The sequence below is a fragment of the Apus apus genome, chromosome 2 (genome assembly GCF_020740795.1).
Source record: "Apus apus isolate bApuApu2 chromosome 2, bApuApu2.pri.cur, whole genome shotgun sequence".
NCBI classification, from domain to species: Eukaryota; Metazoa; Chordata; class Aves; order Apodiformes; family Apodidae; genus Apus; species Apus apus.
The window spans coordinates 109,699,707-109,722,741 of record NC_067283.1 but is presented as its reverse complement, the minus strand read 5'-3'; the positions used below and the strand labels follow the sequence as shown (position 1 = coordinate 109,722,741).

The 23,035-nt window shown below is 41.3% G+C and overlaps 1 protein-coding gene across 2 annotated transcripts in view; it reads left to right on the top strand.

The window, feature by feature from the left end:
- Positions 1-13,881, top strand: part of LOC127381925 (BTB/POZ domain-containing protein KCTD1) — a 103,897-nt gene extending 90,016 nt beyond the window's left edge. For both annotated transcript variants that reach the window (XM_051612923.1, XM_051612924.1), the window contains exons 3-5: positions 6,561-6,705; positions 9,038-9,343; positions 11,932-13,881. In XM_051612923.1, the coding sequence (XP_051468883.1) occupies positions 6,561-6,705; positions 9,038-9,343; positions 11,932-12,090 (610 nt within the window). In that variant the 3' untranslated portion in view covers positions 12,091-13,881. The remainder of the gene's footprint in view (positions 1-6,560; positions 6,706-9,037; positions 9,344-11,931) is intronic.
- The last annotated feature ends 9,154 nt before the right edge of the window (positions 13,882-23,035 follow it).

The following is a 23,035-nucleotide window of genomic DNA, read 5'->3' as shown; positions in this document are numbered from 1 at the left end:
TACTTCTGGTGTGATCATCTGTTTAGCAGGAAAATACAGCTTTTAATTTTTCTTGGAAATCCTTTTCAGACAAACAGAGATTAGGGTGTTGCTATTGGCTTCTGGAGGCCTAGCCATAAATTTTTAGTTCTCCCCAAAGTTTCCTATGACCCACATACCCTCTTTTGTTCAGCTGTCATTTAGTTACACATCTCATCATCTCCATGCTCATCTGTGACATAGAAAGTTGTAGATAGTTCTCATGTAAGTAGCATTCCTGCAATACAACTACACAGTGTTGTGCAATTTATTCTTTTCCCAGTTAATGTGTCTGTTTGTCCACGTGCATTAGATCCAATGGCTATTAGTTAATTTTGTGATATGTCTGATTTGCTTTCCTCTGTTTCTGGTGCTGCCTCTGGTCAGGCAGGTTATAGCAAATCCCATGCTGATTTTCTTTTTTTCCTCTGATGCATTATGAGGGAGGTGATACCACCTCATTCATAACTTCAGATCCTTCCTATCTGTTCCTCACATACTTTACTCTGCATTTAACGCTGTTCACCACTTCTTGTCTCTCTCAATTTCTTCTAAATGTTTTATTAGCCCTCTGAGCTTGCCCTTACCTTTTCTTTCACTTCCATGCTCAAATAACAATCTTAGATGTTTGAAATTATCTCCATGTAAATTATTAAGTTCTTTAATCTTCAGCAAATGTTTTCACAAAAGCTTGACATCCCTCTACTCAGTGTCTGGGATTTATCTGTTCTTTAAAATGCCATGTAACATTTTCTTTTAACTCTCATAAGAACTGGTGTTTTAATACCTCCTCCTGTACTGTCTTGCTCTGTCATTTTGGTGCCTATATAAATACCTTTTCTGTAGAAGGTTTAATGAGATTTTAGGTTTTAATACATTTTTTTCCCTGTTGCCTTTGCTTTATAATAATTGTATTCATGCCTCTTCTGATAATGTAGGAACTGTCTGTGCCAAAGAATTCCTGAGACTCATGGACATGGAACCTTAAATTAAATGTAAGGAGGAAGAGATAAGAACAAATTATAATAGCACTGAGAGCAAGAGATTACAACAGAGTATTTGGTTAAAATGCGGTTTTCATAATATAGGTTCCTGAAAATTGCAAATGTATTCTGTTATATCATGTCTAGGAGCCAACTTCACTTATGTAGAGTTATAAAGAACACTAGGTATTCAGTCACTGTGGATCCAAGTGACGTGAGGTATTCAAAGAAAAGCAGCAGGTTGTTACTGTTAAAGTGGTCCTCTGAAAAAAGAATTCTGTGCTCAGATAGATGCCATTTTTTCTTGGCATGGATCCCTCTTCAAATGTACTAGCTTCTAGGGGACAGTGCAAAATTATATAATTTAGACATATGAGGAAGTAAAATTAAATAGCCATGAGATGAGCATACTATTAAACAGATCTAATTTATAATGGGCTCTTATGCAAATTGCCTTTGAGCACTTAGTAAAAGAAAATGAAAAGAAATTAATAAGGACAATGTGGACAGAAAAGTCACAGAGAAAAAAAAAAAAAGTAAAAGCCTGTTCCAGCTCACTCTCTGCACACCCCAGAGTGTTAAATAAGCATTCCCATTAGTCACATAAATATAATGAGGTGATAGTAAAACTTGCATTCACTTAGCCTTTTAAGGGCCAAACCCCTTCTCACTTTGCCACAGTGGCTCCAATCAGGTGAGTAAGATTTCAACTAAAATACTTTTTTTATTGCCATGTAATTTATTATTTGGAGGGAGAGGGATGTATTTTCATGAGTGCTTTGCCCTTTGCCAGCCACTGAATATGTGACCTTGGTGGAGTTCCAGGCAGTTGCTCGCCTTGCTTTTAGCACGGGGTTGCGGACGCCAGAGCATCGCTGATGCTCTTCCAGCTGTGCAGTTCCCTCTGCTGGGCCATTAAACGCCAGGAGTTTTCTGCCCTTTTTTATGTTCTGCAGAAGACAAAGAGAGCGGGGAAAGATGACAGCTTAAAACTCTCAAAAAACAGTTTATTGCCGTAAAACTTCCTGGTTTGAGGTTTTGTCCTCTGATAACAGTAATATGAGAAATAATGTAATTAATATATTCAGTAATATGGAATCTGTATTTTCTCAGGGAAAAAAAAAACACCAAACCAAACCAGCTAGTTTTATTTCTACCTTAGACTGAAAGTAATGCAATATTCTGCATGCTTGTAGACATCAAGGCTTGCTGCTTTTCCAAGTTCCTTGTATCTCTTTGATTACAAAAGGGAAGAATTTTAGCTCTGTCCATTGATGCTGCTCAAAGACTCTGAAGAACCATGTCATTTTTCTTAGGGTTAAGTTGTGCAGTATTTGGTTTATTTAATTAATATTGGCCATCTTGTTCCTAATTATTGCTGCTTTCTCAAATTCTCAACTGGGGCAGAATGTAATAAAGGGAAGTCTTTCTCTTTATGTGTATAATCATATATGTAAATATTTATACACGGAGAGAGGAAAATTATAAACACTTACACTATGTGTACAGTTTTGCTGCAGACTGAGTATATTTTTATACTTGACAAGCAGGACTAGTTTCTGAAGAACTTGAAAAATCCTGTAAGCAATGTCACCTTCCCATGCTAGCTCTTTGGTCTAGAAATGCTGGTCTGGGAGTGCTAGTCTGTGGGGAGAATGTTCCCTACAGTATTTTATGGAAGTAAACATTGATCTCTTCCATATCCAGTTGTTTTCTTCTCACTAAAACCAGGCTTGTGGCTTTACCTGTTTTGTGTTCTTAAAGTAAAACCAGATTCTCTGATGGAAGCTGAGTTTTCCACTGGTTATATTTTCAACCCTTGAAGCATTTGATTCCTGACAGCAGAATATGATACTTAAAGCCATAGACATTAATTATTACCCATTGGAGGTCGCACTTTCAACCCATGGGACATTAATTTTCACGATATACAGAAAATTCCAGCCTGATAGTTTTAATTAAATATTTCAGAAGTACGTTGTCTTGTAAATGGACTAGAGTTTTTTATCCTTTACCCTTGATGTTTGGCTAATTCTGCATATCATTACCAGCTTATTTTGCAAGCTTTCTATGAAGCACTTTCTGTTTGGAAATCCATTCCGCTGTTACGCATTTGTAATTTTATTTATTTTTTTTCTAAAAAAAGATATCTTTGCCAATCATTGGCCAATGTTGTTAAGGAGGAGATAGGCAAAATTATCATTCAGGTTTTCTTGGGAAGTGAAATTACAATAAACATGCCTTAACAGTCCCTTCTCATGCCAGCAAACTGAAAACTGACGTCTCTTAAGCATTTTTAATTGCAGTATGAGACCAAGCAGGAGGACCAGCAGAGCTATGGGTGACAGGCAGGGTGGTTACTCAAATATTACTGTATAGAAAACCTGCCAAGTGAGACACCGCTGAGAGCTTGCTGCTGTGCTTCCAGGAACCCAAGAGTACAGAGGGAAGCTGGAGAGTGAAGGCGTTGGTCCTTCCCCAGATCCTGGCATAGCCTAGTCTCCTCTCCTGATGGGTGTAGCAAATGCAGCTTAGGAAAAGAACCATGTTGCCAGATTTGCATCCTGTATTATCTCAAGTCTCCCTGGAGGCCATATGAAGGAAGCTGGAATCTTATTTTTCAATCTGAAAAGGAAAGAAGGCTTTAATTTTGTTTACAGAAGTCTTTCTACTGGGTATGTACCCTTCCAAAGCTGTTTTAACATGTGGAAGTGCAGCTGCGTATTACAAAGTGAGCCTGCAAAGGGAGAGAAAGGGGACCGGGACGTTGCAATTCCTTGGGTTTTTCTGCTGCTGAACTCAGCAGTGCACTAAGGCAGTGTTTTCTCTGAAGTCTTCCAGCCCAGACCCAATGTCTTTCAGGTCCCACGTAACACTCCAGATGGTTGTGTTCTCTTGTCAGCATTCTGATTTTGTCAGAAGGCTCCATCCCCTGATATTATCTTGTTTTTCTCCTAAACAATTAATAAAATGAAGACAAAAAGCCTAGAGGTTTAAAAATATGTAATTATGGTAGTAATTTAGAACTAGGAAAATGCTGCAGAAACCAATTACTATTATACATTTCAGTAATGACTGACTTGGCCAAATATATATGTTTTCTGTGTGAATTCTATTACAGATTCCAAAACAACATGCTTGAGTAGAGGGGAAAATTAATTCTAAATGCCAAGTGCATCTCTATTTGACATAAATGTTGCTCATCCACCTAGTGAACAGGAACTTGTATTATATGGCCTGTCGCAGCTTAAATTTTGAGCAGCAGGGCAGGCAGTGATAAGTATCTGAGGAAAAAAGCTTGAATTATTGTGAAGGATTGCTTTGAGAAAAAAATATATTGTACTGGATCATTCTGCAAAATATGTCTCATTTCTTATATGAATTTCATGCAACTTGAACTGATTCAGGCATTTCCCCCAGAATTTTCAATGGCCAGCTGAGATGAATGGGGTTTTATTTCTTTTCTGGTCTTCAACTCTCCCACCTGGTGAGAAAGAATAGATGAGACTTGTATTCTGTTCACAATTATTACTGAGCGTACTACTGAGGTCCCTGCTGCGGGACATCACTCTAAACTCCATTTGGGTTTTTTTCAAAAGATGTGTGTATGGCTGTGGGTGGAACCCAGCGTGTGGTCATCTGGAGCCCTGGCCTTCTGCAGTTCCTCAAGACCCCACTACAAGCCCTGCTGTCTGCCAGTCTTTGGGAACTGTGTCAGTCTTTTGCCTCGAACTTTTCCTGGAGATCCCCTTCTGCTGGCTGGTGGATGGGGGTGTGTCTCAGCCTGGAACCTGTCATGCAGCCAGGAGGGCTGACCAACTCAGAGTTTTTGGTGGTTTTTTTGCTACTGGTGATTGAGAGTGGTTGTTTCTTAACTTTCTTTATAACAAAAACAGTGTTCTGTGGCTGTTTGTTGTGCTTGGTGTGTCCTTTTTGTGAGGAGACAGACTTGTACCTTACCTAGGCCACAAACTGACCCTGATCAGGGAACATAAGTGACTATCAGCCTCCTGGCTCCATGCTGATGTCCAGTGATACTTTTTTAAGAGCATGTAGGTATAGGACAAGAGGTAATAGATTAAAACTGGAAGAGCAGATATTTAGTTTAGACTTTAGGAAGAAATTCTGTAGTGTGAGGATCATGAGACATCAGAATAGGCTGCTCAGGGAAGTTGTGGCTGCCCCTTTCCTGGAAGTGTTCAAGGCCAGGTTGGTTGGGGCTTTGAACAGCCTGGTCTAGTGGGAGGTGTCCCTGCCCATGGCAGGGGAGTTGGAACTAGATGATCTTTAAGGTCCCTTCCAACCCAAACCATCCTATGATTCTACTGTGCTGGTTCCTGAAACAGATTGCTTATATTGGGGAAAAACCCACACACATGAGCGAGTCTTTTCATTCAAATAATGAAAATGCAGAACCTGAAGAATATTGCAGAATATAACATCAAGGTCAGAAGTCACATCCAAAACCATCAGTTGTGTTTCAGGAGGAGTTTTCGTGTGATGTATCGCAAGTGGGCTATTTTGAGATGGTTTTGTTTACAGTTCTTGAGGGAGCCAGCACTGGAAAGGATCAAAAAGTACTTCCACAGAAGTGTGAACAGGCACACAAAATTAAACCTTCCAGTCACTCCTGATGATTTCACTGGGAAGCTGCCAGTGATTCAGGAGCATTTTGCAAATGCCCCAGTGCATGTACTTTGTGTTACTCTGGTGTGGTTTTGTTCAGAGTTTTTGACCATTCCAGCTGCTCTAATGAAAGTAGATTTGAGGGGCACGTGTCTAGAAAATGTGTGTGCCCAGCAGCTGAGGTTGCAACAACTGTTGGCAAGCAGAGGCTCTCCAGGTGACTGTGTGACTCAGTGGGTGGTCTCTAAAAACAGAGGCATTTTTCCTGATTGTTTTAGAGTGTGCTAATTGATACCTGCCACAAACTGTTCATTTTTACTATGAAATTGTTACCTCGCATTGAAATGTTACAAACTTTGCATCTCCAGCTGCATATTCCCACAACAAGCTGCCCCCTCAGTTGTGCCTGTCTAAGTGCTGGTTGCAGTAAATAGCATCCAAAAAATGCTCTGAGTTTAAAAACAAACAAGCAACAAGCAAACAACAACAAAAAAACCCTGTTCCTGAGTGCAATTTCCAAGTTAAATCAGGTTCACTTCTGCAGTTGCCCAGAAAGCAGAATGAAATAAGTCGAGGGGGTTGGTGTATCTGGGGGGATGGGATCTGCTGATGGGAACTATCAAGAGGGATGTCCAAAATAAGCAAGGGGGTGTCATCACACAAGATGTGTTTGGGCAACAAGGCTGGTGTGAGAGTCTCCTGCCCCTGCTGCTTCCCCCTCCCCAATGGTGCTACTTGCAAGTTTCTGAGGCAGCTCTGGAAAACACCCAGCTTAAATCATGGTTTGGAACCAGCTCTTTTCTTACAAAGCAGAGCTGTGGAGCTGCCTTGGTGATGTCGGCACAAGGGAGTTTTGCAGCATTATGATGTTTGAGTAGCTGCTAAGCTGAGATTGGTCTGACCCTGCTGCTCACCCTCTTGTTTCTTCTCCAGAATTGGCCGGCTTTTTGATGGCACAGAGCCCATAGTCCTCGACAGTCTCAAGCAGCATTATTTCATCGACAGAGATGGGCAGATGTTCAGATATATCTTGAATTTTTTAAGGACATCGAAACTCCTCATTCCTGATGATTTCAAGGTGAGATTTCAAGGGACACTGGTGTTTTGCTTGCAGCTTGGTAAAGCAAGTATCTGTATCTGGCATGTAGACAAAACAGAGTTCTTGGTGGGGAGGACTTGCAGGGCATGGTGCTTGATTTCAGGTACATGGCAAAAGTAAGCGTAAGGTTGCTAAAGTGGCATCTGTCAGCCTTTCCTAGAGTGACATCAAAATTAAGTTTTGCCCTCCTGGCTGTAGTGTAATGGACTAACCTTGCCACGTTTGACCTAGGAAATGAAATATGGTAGGATGGCAATGGAGACAGAAAGGATGTTACAGTCTGGAACCAACTGTTTGTAAGCTTTGCTGATTTCTTGTCCTCTCATCCGCTTTTATGCTTCCCCTCTGATTGCAGCAACTCCAGCTTCCACTCCCATGCTGAAACACAGAGAATGGTGTGGGAATCACAGTATTGACAAAATAAACTGCACACATGGTAATATTTGAGCATTAAGTCATAGAATATTTTCTCCCCCAGACTCTTGAATGCATACTGCAAGTTTAATTTTGGAGTTACAGAGAAGTCAGGGATGAATAGTTTCACGTTTATTATTTAAACTTTAATAAAGAGCATGCTTTTTTTCTTCTTTTTAATAACAAATTAAATTTGTGGTAGTTCACCACATTAGACATTAGCCTACAGAGGTAGAGCTTCATACTCCATGTGATGGTTCTGTGTTTATCTGCTTGTAGGTATGTGGGTGTGTGTGCGGTGTCAGCGAAGAGAACGCTGGAGACCAGGGTTGCAATCAGAACAGATCTTTATCTTTACTTAATGAAGACACATCTACATAGCTGGCTGTGCCACTAGTTCACTGTAGGAAATACAGCAATTCAGATTGAACAGGAGAGGTGATGGGGAAGAGTTAGAGCAGTTTGCACTGTCCAGTCTTTTATCCCTCTTATCTGAGACAGGTTTTCAGGTGTTTGGGTCATATTAGGTGTGATGTTGAGTTCAGGAGCCATATTGCAGAAACCTTTGAATCCTCTGCTCTAGACCCAACCTTACTTTTCCTATGTGTGACAAGGGCAGGCCTACCTGAAAAATGTGGGAGTTTGGAACTAACTGATCATCATCATATCCCTTTTTTGAAGCCTAAACATGACTTTGTGCTGCTCCCAGTACTTGTCCTGAAGGCAGTCAGACGTATAGCAAAGGGAAAAGCCACCTTCTGTGCAGTATTAAGAAGTTATATATGCAGAGCCTTATAAACACATAAATATACTGTAGCTGTGCTGAAATTAAAAGTGTAACTCCTGGCAAGGTCACCCAACCAACCTGGTGTTCAAAGGAGTTTCCTTTCCAGTTACGCTTTTTGGTGTTCAAAAGATCAGCCCTTTAAATGAACAGTGGTCCTTGTTTCTCTAGAAATGTATGGATTAGATTAAATTAGATTAGATTAGATCCCTTTTGTGTTACAGATTAAATGTAAGCAGTATTTTGAGCATCATTTAAGCATCCAATTCTCATAAAATGTTCTGTCTGTAGCTCAGATTCAGGGCCACTTTCCCTGTGTGGTCATTCTGTTCCTCTGTCTTCCCGAATTTTCTTGTATTGCTTTTCTCTGTATAAATATTTTCAAAATGGTCTTACGCTCTTAAACCTAGAAGAACAAGATTTTTTTTTAACCTAAAAAATGGCAGTAGACAGACTCCAGATCATCAGTTCTAAATTGCTTGTGTACTGACTATACTTAGAAATGTGTTCTCTTTGCTCTGGCATTTGAGATGATGCAGTAAACAATACTGTTGGGGTAAACAATACAAAATGGGGAGGTATTAAATACTTAATTTTAAAAATGTAGTGTTATGTGCAATTCATTATGCAAATATCTGAATCATTTTACACTTAGAACCATCACAGACTCCCTCATTTACATTCTTATACCTGTTACAATGCCTGCTAGTATTGCTGTAAGACGTGATGGATCCTAGTGATGAATTTTCTGAATCCTGATTGAATTCTGTTCCATCTGTTCAATGAGGTCATTATTCTGTGACATCACTATGGGGATAAAATACAGGCAAAAGTGAGATTTTTGCCTGGATTATTCCATAGCAGGAGGGAGTTGAGCAAGCATAGCCTCTCCCTCGCCTCCCAACCACTGCTGTACCCAGCCTGTCTCAAGTGGCTGATGGTTATTTTTCACTCGTGCTGTTGTTTTATTACCCCTTCCTACACAGTAATTAGGAACTATGTCTGAAGAGTTCCAGATCTAGAGCAGCATTAGCCTGAGTAACCATATGCATTAAGCAGTACATTACCAATGCCTCTTTCTTAATTGTGCACAGTAATATGTGTGTCTTTCAGGACTACAGTTTGTTATATGAAGAAGCCAAGTATTTCCAGCTTCAGCCCATGCTAGGAGAGATGGAAAGGTGGAAACAGGACCGGGAGAGTGGCCGCTTCTCAAAGTCTTGTGAGTGCCTGGTGGTGCGAGTTGCCCCAGATCTTGGAGAGAGGATTACACTCAGTGGAGATAAGTCATTGATAGAAGAAGTGTTTCCAGAAATCGGTGACGTGATGTGTAATTCTGTCAATGCTGGCTGGAATCACGACTCAACGCATGTCATCCGATTTCCGCTGAATGGATACTGCCACCTCAACTCAGTTCAGGTAGGAAGTCACCTATACGTTTCTTGGAAGGGAGCCTGCTGACCAGGTACCAATGGGCTGACCTTCTTCTCTGTCAGTGGAACATTTTGATGAACAAAATCATCTGGAGGCTTGGAGCTAGTTATTTACTTCTAGGGATCAGGGCTGTTTTTTCAACTTAATTCACACATATCATCACTAAATCTCTTTGTAAATAAACTACAATAGTGCTAAAAACCTGCTTTAGGAGGTAAACATTTGCCTTAATATAAAGGAAACATTTGGAAAAAAAAAATTGCATTTGAACACGAAGCAATCATTCAAGCCTGCATCCAGTCCCTTGTCCTGTTTGTTATAAATTGTTTTCTGGGTTGATGAGAGGGCACAAGGACATCTCAAGCCAGAGAGGGAAGATGCCACATCCCCACAGAGCCTAAGTGTGAGGATATCAGGAGCTGTGCCTTCACCTGAAAAAGGTAGTGGAGATACTCTGATTTACCAGATTCCACAGGAACTTGAAACTAAATAGAAAGATTGGGGGAGCAAAAAGGTGACTCCCTGGTCTCTTATTCTGGGGAGGTTAAGGGAAAGAGGAGTTAATGTGAGAAAGAGATGTCTGGACAGTAGCATTGACCAGCTGCTGGAAGGAGGGCTGCACTTCCACAGGGGGAGAACACAATCAGCCTTCTTCCTCTTTCCTCGTGAAACAGGACCCAGTGTTTCTGGAGAAGAGAGCAGCCTGCAGCTGCAGAACAAGACATCTGTTGAGTCTTACCCCAGTAGAGGAGAATTTGCCTCAGCCCCCTCTGCTGCCTCTTGAATTGGGGCATCCTAGGAGGGCTTTTGACCCTTCAACCAATCTATCAGGCAAGGCATGTAATGTGATGGGCACAGTAGGAGGAAAGTTATCACAGGTGTCATTAAAAACTGGTGTGTCATTTTTCCAGTGTTACCCAGGTCATCCCCATTCGAAGAAGACCTCCCCAATACTTCTGAAAAGGGATAGGACTTTCAAGAAGCATTATTTAGCCACTCATCATTTTATAGTTGTCAAAGCAGTTGTATCCTTTAGCAGTTTATCTCTTATCCCGATATTTACATTTTTGTCACACAACTGGGAATTGCCAAGCATATTTACTGATGTGAAAAATCCAAGTCAGACTGGCAAAATGTGCACAGGCTTCAGGAGAGATGATGATCTCACATAGATAATGCTGCATCTTCCATTTTTGGGGGACATAAGCATCTCCCAGTGATAATAACAACATGGGGTTGGAGAGGGACTACCAATAGACCCTGAGAGTGAGGTACAGACTAAGTTATATATCCAGGACTGGGTTAGTTTCCTGACCAATTGCTACCATCACATTTTTTTCTCAGACATTAATTTTTCTGCTCTATTTTTCAGTGGCTTTCACTGAGACATACTGGGGTATTGTGGCTTATGTTGTTAAAAGCTAAAGATCACGATAAGCAGAAATTGCACAGATGTTTTGATGGTTGCTTCTGAGTTTCTTATCCCACCCTCTCCTTTTTGAGCTTTGTTTGCTGTGTAGGTAGCCATCCTCGGGTATCTTGGAAATATTTGCTGGCCCGAAGCAATACATGTAAAGACGTGGCATGTCTTGGTTTGGGTATTTTTAAACCACAACTTGCTTCTCCCCTCACCCTGATTCTCTGCAGTCTTCTGCCTCTGCTTGCATTTTCTGTCCCAACACACAGCCAAGCCAATTTGCCAGTTGGTGAGATAGCTGGGAAAGTCCTGGTAGGCACCTGCTCCCCAGCACAACCCTAGTGAGGTCCAGTCATGCCGGACAGAGGGTCTCACATCCTGTGAGGAGTGGGAGCATCAGCTCATCCCCCTGGGGCTGGTGGCCATCCCAGCTGACCCTGGTGAAGCCCTAGAAGGATCTTCTTTGCTGGCATGTGTTGAGTGTGTCCCTCTGCCTCACCAGCAGCCCTGCCTGACTCTTCTGTTGTTTGTTTTGGCTTTTATTTTTGCCGTTGTATTTCCCACTGGAAGCAACACTCAGGTTGTGAGAAGAGAGGCAAGAAGTTGAACAGGTAGAACTCATTAGTCCCATAATTATGGTTAAAAGGTCCCAGGTTTTACCACAGGTAACTGTAGCCACAGATCTTTGTTGGTCATGGTTGGTTTTTGAGCGTCTAGGAAATACAATGGTAACTTTTCTGAAATGATGAGTGCAGTGTCTGCGTTGTCACCATTTAGCTGAGGTGTTTGCTCAGCATCCCCTGGAGTTTGCTATGGAATCCTGTATTTGCCCTTTTGTAGTGTAAATTTTCTGAAACAGAGAATGTGTTTTTCCAGGCATATTTCTGTAGCTGGAAGAATACTGGAGTCACTGACAGGTCTAAAAAAAAAAAAATTTAAAAAAAAAATAAATATATTTCTTCTTACTGCTTGGTGGCCAAAGCCAGCAGAAATCAGTCCAGTACAGTGAAGCTGAGGGAACCCAGTTAGTTCATCTGTGTAACTGCTTCTTTTTCATAGTTGTATCCATTTAAAAACAGCAGTTATCATCCTCAAACAGCAAATAGTCTGTTTATTTACTTATACATCAATGTTTCTTTCTTTCTTTTTTTTGCAGGTACTTGAGAGGTTACAGCAGAGAGGGTTTGAGATTGTTGGCTCATGTGGAGGTGGAGTGGACTCTTCCCAATTCAGTGAATACGTACTGAGACGAGAACTCAGAAGGACATCTCGTGCACCCTCCGTCATTCGAATAAAGCAAGAGCCTCTGGACTAAAATGGACATGTTTCTTTATGCAAAAAAAAAAAAAAAGAAAAAAGAAAGAAAAAAGGAAAAAAAAGAGGCAAAGAGAGAGGAAAAAAAAAAAAAAGGGGGACGTTTCATGTGCAGTTTGGACTCCAAACAAGTCCTGGAACTAAAATTGAATAATAGACACATTTATATCGAATATAGAGACCACACCTGAATTCATATGGGAACATTTGGAATAGTAGTAATAATAATAACCTCAAGGTGTAAAAGAAAACACACACACATATATAAAATATGTATGTATATGTATGTATGTACATATATATATGTATGTATATGTCAAAGGGTAGGAAATGCAACAACAAAAAAGTGGTAGGTGAGGTTGGTGCTGTGATGGCCATTAAGTGTCCTAGGCCTTACTCAGGCCCACCTAACGGTGTACAAGCCATTACCATTGGGGGAATTTCTAGATACTCTTCACCCGTTTTCCATTGCCAAACACCCTTCCACTTTTTAACGTGTACACGCCTTGACTCAACTTTATTTGCATATGGAGGTTTATGTCTGTCTTTTTTAGAGGTGGATGGGCAGGTGTTCAGGAGACGACCATCCCTTGCATTGGAAAGCTAGTCGACTGAAATCTTAAGTGTAGTTTGTACAGAAGTCGCACATTTTTTGTCTGCCCTCACAGATGTGAAAGGTTAACTTTTCTTTTGAATGAGTTTTTTTTTGTTGTTGTTGTTGTTTTTGTTTTGTGTTTTTTCAAAGGGGGCCAAAATAATTAATATTTGGTAGAGATGCTCTGGTTTGAATCTGCTGCTTTCCTACAATTTTTTTCAAATTTTATAATGTATTAAATACAATAAACTGTTTAAAATAACAAGGGTCTGGTTTAAGCCAACAGAAGCAGAGAGGTGGGATTTAGCTCACTGCATGCGGGAGTGAGTTAAAGGCCACAGATGCTGTTGAGGGCTGCTGGTCTTCCTTCAGCACTGTCTTTTTGAGCTTTGTCCCCTCTTGAAGAGAGGCTGTTGGTCAGACATAAAAATAACACCAGCTCAGCCCTGAGAAACCCATGAAAACGTTACACCTGGTTCTGTAACTTTCAATGGAACAGCAAATAGTGGCATCCATTCCTCTTGACTAAGGAGTCGGCAGCTTCACCTCTCCAAGGCCTTGCCCTGCTGAGTGTTAGTCAGCCTGTTTATTTTTAATGTTGTTCATTTCCCTCTTTTAAAGCTAGTGGTGTTCTGCCTGGAGAGTGGGACAGTCAGCCCCTCACGTTACACTGTTGGCTGCATTGCTTTTGATGGCAGCCAGTAAGTCCATGTCCTGTGAGTTCTTCTCTTGCAGAGTCTCATTGATGTCACCTCTGCAGTCGCCTGGTTCAGGCTGGTGAGATTTTGCACAGGTGCCACACCACGACACCACTGCACGGACTGTTCATGGGTTGATGTGTTCACCACCTAAGATGCACCAGCAACCACCACCTTTCCTCCAAAGTATCTTTTTATGCAATATTCCAGAATATATGACTCTGTATTCATCCTAGTATGGAAGTTTCTATCGACGCAATGGTGCCGGCGTTCCATTCATTTTTGGTGACACTTTGCTATTTATTTAAGAAAAGGGAAAAAAAAAGAAAAAAAAAAAAAAGGAAATTGTTAAATACATGTAACAAGGTTTTTAATATAGTCTGATAACTCAAAAAAAAGCTACCATTTTTCTGGTTTTTATTAAAATATGTCATAGGGCACACTTAAGTAACACTCTGGCAGCACATATCAATGGTTTTGAAATGATTGAAACATTGAAATGGAGGGGGGGTAGGGAGGGCTCAAAAAATTAAGGTTCATTAATGGGTTATTACATCTTCAATGTGTTGCTGATTTGTCTATTTACAGTACTGAAACAGCTGCCTCATTGAAAATGCTTGTTTTCAATTAGCAGCAAGTAGTCCTCTTACAAAATAAACAAATGCTTTCTCTTACTGCCCATAATTTGGTTGTTAGTTTACATAGAAGTCAGAAAGCTAAAATCCTGGGAAATAAATACTTGAACAGATCTTCAAGCTGTTGGATGTGGTATGAAATCTGCGACATTGCAAAAGGTGCCAGCCCTGTCATGGGTTGAGAGTACAGGGGTTACCACTGCAGGGTGTGGTGGTGTTTCAGACTGTTTGCTGCAGGAACCCTACCTGTGTTTCCAGGTGGATCCTCACCTCTAGGGCCTCTGCAATGTACCTGGGGATGTGTTTACCCTGTCTGTTAAGACCAAAGGTATTCCCACATCCAGTCCTGCCCTGCCAGCTGCTGTGTTTACATGCAGGCATATGCTTCATTGCAGGCTGGTGTCAGGGGGGGCTGCAGCTCCTTTCCCTGCTCCTTGGCCAGCAGGTACCCCAAGCTTGCCTGGCTAGAAGCCAACATCCCCCAAATTGTTTCCCCTGTGCTGGCAGTGCCCATGCCACCCATAGCCTGGGTGTAGAGGGTGAGGAGCTTTGCCACTGATGCTTTTTGCTGCATTGCTCCCAAAGCTGGCAGGTTTTGCTCAGCCAGTGGTTTTGCTTGCTCAGCACCTACCTGTCCAACTCAACACCACTGAGGATACTTTTGTGCTCCTCCCAAATCCCCAACTGGCCTCTCACCAAGCCCATGTTCATTGTTGATGGAGTGAAAAAATCACTCTGGGGCTCTGAATGTAAATGTCACTGCAATTATGGTGTGGTCAGGGAGTAAGGGATCCTGAGTAAAGAAAGCAATGGCTGATGGAAAACATATGCAGGAATAAACTAGGTGTAGATTTTTCAGCAAGCAAATGAGATTAGTCCTCTTTGCTATTGAGACTTGTAACCATGTGTTTTCAAAATACTCTTTAGAAAAACTGATCAACAAAAAAATGAGCAATATAACCAGGGAGAGGGGAAACAAGAAGGACCAGATTATTGTCAGCTCTCTTCTGGAGGTTAGTAATTTTGACATGTACAATAGTTTAAATTTATCTATTTTTTTATTAAAAAGTATGACTCCATTTTATGCTATCAGTGGTGCTGTATTTAATAACAAGAGGAAGAGCTGCAGTGAACAGTAGCTACCAATGTTGTACTTCAGCAACTTGGTTAAGCAGATGCCAGAAGAACTGCTGTGGGCATGCAGAGACTGCAGATGCCACCTCACACTGCTTCCCACAGTGAGACACAGGCAGAGGAACTGAGCCTTCACCCTTTCTTTTGGCAATGTGAACGCTGGGTTTCTGTGATAACCATCAGCCCAGGATTTAATTTTTCCCTCTTGTCTCCTTAGAGGACCAAACATTTACATAATGTAAGTATGGATTCTGGCATGCTTGGATGAACCTCAGCACTGTGAGTGTCCCATTGACAACTGAGTTAATTTACCCTTCTCTGGAGAAAGTGAAGTCCAGCTTGGTCACTAGGTTAATCTCTCGTTCCACAAGCACTGGTATGTATAAGTAAGTGCTGCTTGTTTATTCTATCTCTGGGTACTTATTGGCCAGGTAGCCTGATCCAGCAAATGTTTTTCTTCTCCATTGCCGCATGTCTAGAAGCAACACAACCATTTCAGTGCTTGACTGGCACAACCAAGCATAGCTGAGGCTTTTTTTCTTTTTGATGCTCAATGGAATCCATAAGGAAATCCAATGGTGACATCCTACTACCCTCTGAAACATGGAAGTTCAGCTACCCATTCAATTGTTTTTATTTATGCTAAACAGATGCTGATTTCAATTTGAATAGAAACATTTTGTTCATGAACATGTTTTGCAGCAACCTTTAAAAACGGGTTCCTATACTAATTACAGGGTTTTTACTGTCACCCAAATGATTTGTCAAGTGTGTTTTTCTTTAATGTTCACATTTTTGGGAATTTGTGGGAAGAAGGGTTTGATTTGAGGGGGCATGGGGTGAGAAAAGAATATTTTTTTTTTGACCAGTGGTCAGTTTTTCAGAGAAATAAAAACATTTATTTCCATCTGTCATTTCTTGACTGTGGAAATCTGTATTATGAATTATTTCTAGGCACAACTGGTATTTGTATGTAGGCATTCTTGCTGCCTGGGGTTTATTTATAGTGGAAATGAAACCAAGACATCCTCGGGGCCTGTAGACCAGTTGCTTTTTCTCAGACTTCAGTTTGAGTGGTTTATTATTTCTTGAGGGTCTGGAGGGATCGCCACAACCAAAAATCAATATGTTGCATCAGGTCCCTGTGTTGGCTTTGGCTGCTACCTCATTGATCTTGTTATTGAAGACCCCAAAACTGACATAGTGTTTGGGATCCTTCTTTTGAGACTGAAACTGCTAAAATCACATCCCTACCCCTCTTCCAAAAAAGGTACAGACACATAGCACAGAAGTTAATCCCTTTGTAAGCTGAGCTAATGCTGCTAGCTGGTAACCAGGCAGCTAATGTCCATGCTGGGGGAAACCCAAGGGCAAACCTGCCAAAGCATCCTCTTTTTGTGCAAGGATGAGCTACAGGAATGGAGGTGTCTTCTGACAGCTGGGGAGAAGTCCTCTTTTCCTCGAATCTTAGAATTTTTTGACATGTTTGTTGGCTAGGGGCTTAGTATGTTGTTGAGTCCCCTAAAATAACAAACAGTGTATAATTTTTAAACTGATGTCAGATATTATAGGCCAGATCCCATCTTCTGCCCTCTGTATTCATAGTGAACTCACACATCTGATTTATGAACTGTAACTGGGGCGGGCTACAGATTACTGTCATTTGGGGATTTTGAGAAGATGCCCAGTGCAGTGACCAGCTGTTGGTATTGTTGCATTGACAGCAATTGTACATTGTCTGTGTCGTGTGTTGCTTTGAAAAAATACAGCTTTTTCCGCTGCAGGTCAGAGGAAAAGTGGTTTGATCAGACTCTGCTCCTCAGCACCATTGAGACTGTATGTCCATGAGCTCTTCTATCTGGAGAGCCCATTACTGGTGTGAAGGGGCTGGGTATGTGCTCCTCAGGAAGTGTAGAGTTTTGGTGGCCTCACCCAGCCCAGCGAGCCCTGTCCCCTGGTCTTTGGAGCACAGCTCTGGCTTGCTGGTCTGGGGAGAGGTAGGGGGAGGGAGATTTTTCTTTGTACTTTGGAGTTTGGACTGATAAATGAGATCTCATCTATAAACCCAAATGGTCTTCTAGCTTCTGTTCTATTATGTAGCTTGTCAGTGTTGTTATTAATTTTCCCATAGAAGGCACATAGTGTGGGATGGCTGGTCTTGCCTGCTCACTTTTAGGATGCAGTCTGAAGGGCAGGGCAGCAACCTGTCGAGTGAGCACCTTGCTTTGGGCATTGACTGAAACGAAATCTACACATGCTGAAGTCCCCAAAATTCACGTGTTGTACTTGTTCTGGTTTTAGTTCAAACCAGGGAGCTAAGCAGGGATCACCAATGGATAGTCAATACTTAATTTGATTAACCTCCAAGCAATTACTCTCAATGCAAAAACAAAAGACAAAACAACCAGACTGTGAACACTAGTTCTGAAGATCTATAGTTTCACTAATCCCTGCCACTTCTGAATAAGTATTTCAGCTCTGGGTGTCTCACATTTTACAACATTTTTTGCCACAAAAGTAGCTGCGTGTTTCTTTCCCTTGCTTTTTCCATTTCAGGAGGTTTCCTTCTCTTCTGCTTGGGGCTGTGCCTGGGCAGCTCAAGAGGAATAGTTTTGGTCTTAACACAGTGCTTGGTGTCTTCAAAGCATTGTACAAGCCTTCAATTAAGCGTCTCTCTACCTGTTAGTGAAGAAGGTAATAAGCTCACCTTGCAGCTGGGGAAGCTGGAGAGGTTTGGCTTCCAACCACCTGGGTGGCAAGCTGAGCTTCAAGAGTCATGCTCAGCTGCCACCCTCTTTCACAACCCCTCTTGCAGTATAGAAAGAGGCTGGAATTGGTGAGGTGCTATGACACATTTTTTTTAAAGCTGAGGGTTGCAAGCTATTCAAGCAAACACAAGGCATCCCTGAGATGTCTGAAGAAGCTTTAAAAGTAACACTACCATGTTAGGCTTGATGTACCCTTGAGATTACTTTCTTTCTAATTCCTTCTCAAGTGAGAGAAAAGTAAATAAAATCCCTTCACCTTTTATGTTTTAAGTAGGAAATACTGATGTCTTCACCTTCTTTCTCTGGGTCAGCTCTTCATTAGTGACTATAATTTTCTGTTTATAATGCTCCATTTCCTTACCATGAAACTCAGGCATTGCAAGAGGGGAAGAAAAAAGAAGGAAAAAAAAAACACACAAAAAAACCCCAAACCATGAAAAGCTCCTGTGCAATTTGTGAAAGAGGTTTGGTCGTTCATATAGTGCTCACAATAAAATTGTGGTATATGCCAGGATGGTCAATGGCAGGAATGTTTTCCAGGTGTGATTGCTGAGATGGGGCAAAGCACAGCTGGTTCCTGGCTTCAAACACTCAAAAAAATAAAATAAAATAAATAAAAAATGTTAACACTAGGAAACTAGGGCTCAAACCCTCACAGATTATCTTCCTCCTTAAGCATCTGCTCCTCTGTCTCGCAGTTGTAGCTTTTAGATGACTAGCTTACTAGGTTACATCTCAGCTGTAACCAGTGCAGCTATTCCAGGGGAAAGCTGCTTGGCTCAGGGACAGCTGTTCTGCAGAAAAATTCTCTTCTGATGCATTATTGATAGATGTAAGTTAAAGCCATAAAGCTCGCAGCTTTATCAGGCAATATCTACTAAATCCTGGAAGCACGTAAGATAACCTAAATGTAATCTACTGCATTCCAGCTCCTTCAGTGATGGATAGCACAACAAAAGCAGGACTAATGAAAAATTAATGAAAACAGTTACTTCCATAAGAAAAATGATCTGTTTTCTCCCACCTTTGTATTGATTTTAACTGGCCCTGTAATTGGAAGTGTATAATTTTTTCCTAAGGTAAAGAGGATTGAGAGTGAGGGAGAGTGAGCGTATAATTCTATTCATGTTTGTGACATACTTTCAGGCTACAAAAACAAAGCATTTTCCTTAGGATGTTGAAGCTGCCTGGGAATGCAGACTTCAAGCATATTTTCTCAGCTCAGGCAAACTGCCACGCTGGTTGCCTGAAACCAGATAGTGCAAGAGCAAAGTAGTTGGAGTACTTTGAAGCCTAGGGAGGAAGGACAAGGACCTTTTCTGTGAAACCAAACCAATTGCACCACGCTGTTCATATGCTGGCTTGACAGGGAGCTCATTGCCACATGTAGTCACACCACCTTCTCACTGACACCCTTAAACACAACTGTCTTTTTCCTTAAATTTAATAGAGCTTTTCTATTTTTTCACCATGCAACAGCAGATATCAGTCTAATCTGTGACTGCTGTAATCTCTATTTGAAATTATTCTTAAGTCTTTACCTGCTTAATGTTAATATATCCACTGAGCCCAAAGGACACTGCTGAGATAATAAATCAATTAGGGTAGCATACAGTTTGTTTTTGCAGGAAAAAAAATGCATTTCTCAAAGTGTTTAGGAAATGCCTCTTTCCTTTTCCATGTTGTGCATGGTATGGGTATTTTTCTAATCTCTTCCATGAGAGTTATCAAAGATATGATATGTGTGATGATGAAGAGACGAGAAGCAAAATGTTTCTGCACATTTTGGTAGTAAATGTTACTTTATCTTTATCTTAGTCTTTTTCTAGCATCTTTTAGCTAGTAACATCATTTAAAACATTCATCTGGGTTATTTTAACGTTAGCAATTTAGCCACAACCTTGGCTTGTTTTTATTGTTTTTCTCATTGGCCTGATAACAGCTGCAATACAAGATGAACTATCTCTTTTAATGCATGTCATTAAAAGTTAGGGCATTTACTTGTCCTCAATGTTTGGCTCCTCTGCATTTTTTGTTGCAGCAGCCTCAGCTGGTCCAATCTCGTCAGGTGCTCCAGATGGCAGATATGGTGACCAAATGATGGTGATCAAGAGCCCGCTTGGTAAAAGGGGCACTTGCCAGCTTGCTGGGCCTTGCCGCATGAGCGAGTGCTGCACCAGTGGGGAGAAAACACCCAAAAGTCAGTGTGGCTGTAAGCATCCAGCAGCAAGGAAGGGCTGACAGCCAGGGCAGCTCCTCTACCTGCTGTTGGGGCTGCCCAGACTGCAGGAGTGGAAGGAGTGCTGCTGGCAGTGGGGTGTCCTGGGTGCCCAGCTACGTGCCCCACCCTCAGGTAAAACCTTCAGGTACCGTGGAGATACTCAAAAGCTGTCTGGATGCAGTCCTGGGCAACCAGCTTGAGGAGGCTCTGCTTGAGCAGAGGGAAATGGACAAGATGATATCTGGAGGTCCCTTCACACATCAATCATTCTGTCTTTCTGTCCTTTCCAAGAACACTGGACTGACAGAGATGTGAAAGGTTTGTCTGGAAGAGCAAAATGTGACCCTACCCCCTACTTGGTGCCATCAAGTTCCTCTTCTTTCTACAGAGCAACACACCAGTAGTGCAAAACATTTCCAGAAAGTTGGTAGTACTGGCTACAGAAGTGTGTGGCCAGGCCAGGAAAGGCACTATCTGCATGAAAAAGCATTATTCTAAACCTGGTGCTCTTAGCACATTGAATAAACCAGCAAGACTTGTTTAAAAAAAATGACACCAGGGCAAGTCGGCTGGAGAAGGGCATCAAAGCCTGCCATGGCAAGGCACTGGGGCCTCCCAGGGGCCCAGGGTGCTGGTGAAACACATTGGGGTGTGAGCAGGGCATTACTGGAACAGGCCAGCTGTGTCCTTGAGGGACAATTAATGCATGCTTGAGTAGTTAGGTGGATGGAGGGCTCAGCCTCCCGGGTCCCAGACCTGCAGCTCTGCAGTGCAAGCTCAGCTCTGCAGGGTTGGAAGTAGCATAAGGAAGAAAGAATGCTGTGTAGACAAGAAAGGGGCTTAATGTGGGAAAACAAAGCTGTAAGTCATCAAAAACAGTTAATGGCAATGTCACAGGTGAAGCACTTCGGATCACTTGCAACTCTGGTATTAGGTCTGCGGTTTGTATGCCACTTGCTAATTCAAGTTAGAGATGGCAAGGCGTGGGAATGATAAATGATGAGGAAGTTATTAGCAAATACTCTTTGCTTAGCATGCTAGAGTGGGAGAAGGACACTAATGTCAGTGAAAAATGCATGGAGAAGAAAATTATCTTGATTGCTTTCTTTCTTTAAAGATGAAATGTGTAACTACAGCTACACCTGTCACTGCAACAAAAAAGGCCAGCCAGCCACCTTATGCTGGGCAAAATTGAAGAGACATCCTGAAAAAGCCTGTTTTGTTACAGATGATGTTCTTATTTCTCCTACCACCATCTGTACCTTGATTACAAAGTAAATCTTCTGCCTGGCCATCACTTAATTCTGTCTTGCTCACTGTATGTTATAGACTGTGAGAAAGTTAAGCAAATGAAATAGAAACAATGTGTAGGTGTACTTTTTCAGAAAAAAAATATGTACACTAACACATGACTGTTTTTCTTAAAAATTAATATATACTCTGTGTCTGTCTGTCCTCTCACCTTGGCATTTAACTGCATTTTGAGAGACCCTGGACAGGGCAGAGCCTGAGTTAAACTTAACTTTGGGAAGCACAGGAAACAACTTCTCCCTCCCCACACAGCTGGATAAAAGTTGATACTCACTTGCAGGAAGAACTCTTCTCCCAAGCGACAACTAGAAACTCTCATGAAAAAAAGCATAAATAAAACCAGAAGCTTTTCAGCAACATCAGAAACTGAAGAGTCTTCATGTGTTGCCTCAAAATACAAAACAGTGGGGAAAGGACTTTCATGCTTCCTTGCACTGCTCAGAGATCCAGAGGCCACAAATGCATTTCTTCCCCCAAGTGTCACTCTTAAGTCATGTTGTTTATTTCTGGACCAGCACAATTGTCTTGCATCTTCTTAAAAGTAAGACATCCCTTCATTCTGCTTTTCTCTCCTTGTTGTATCATCTGGGGTTTCAATTCTGTCCTTTTTTTTTTTTTTTTTTTTTTTTTTTTTTCCAATCAAGAGAGATATTCCACAACATCTTTTTTCAGTTGGGAACAAAATGAGGATTGAGTCCCAATGGAGGTTAAAAGCCATTGGGTGCCAGTGCTGAGCTTGATGTAATAGACTATATTTAAGGTATTACTCATAGAAAGTCTGTGAACAGTGAAGCTGCAGCTCATAATTACATGATATTGTTGCTGAAGAACAAACAAATGAAAAGCAGAGCTTTTAGAAAGGTAGACCCAGGGCACCTCAGGCTCTTTTGTGGGACCCTGGTTTGGGAAGGCATTTCAGGGTCTCTGTATCTGTCAGTGTAGTAGAAGTTTAGTCTTAATTTCAGTGAGACACTCATAGTGCTGAAAGGGTGTATGTTTTTTGATATCTCGCCAAGCAAAGAAGGAAAGAGGGACAAAAAGACACCAGCAAAAGCTTACCCAAAGATCATTCTTTTTGGGTTTTTTTTGTTTATGTTACTGATTGTAGAACTAAATATTGATTTTTCATCTCTGGGAAACTGAAGACATAGCATCTTCTGTTGCCATGCTCTCTATATGCTTAAAAAGAAAAATCACTCCATGACCACATATTTCCCCTATAAAAATGTGTGCAATTAACACAGCAGGTTCTTGGTTCAATATGTATCATTTATTGTAAAATGTATATAATTGGTTTGGCAGACAGTAAATGCACCAACACAAGCATAAACCATATTTGTGAATACATATGTAATACTCGATGGTGCTGGATTATTACTACAGCAAGATATCATGTTAAATAAGTGATGCAGATGTACAGTAGCAAATTACTGGTTTTGCCATTTTCATTAAAAAATGAAACAAACAAAAAAACAAATCAACAAAACCCTATTCACATCTCCCATTATTTATTGAAGATTTTTTTTTTTTAATACACTCACTGCCGGAGCATCTGGGTGTATTAAACAGCTGAATTCAGTATCA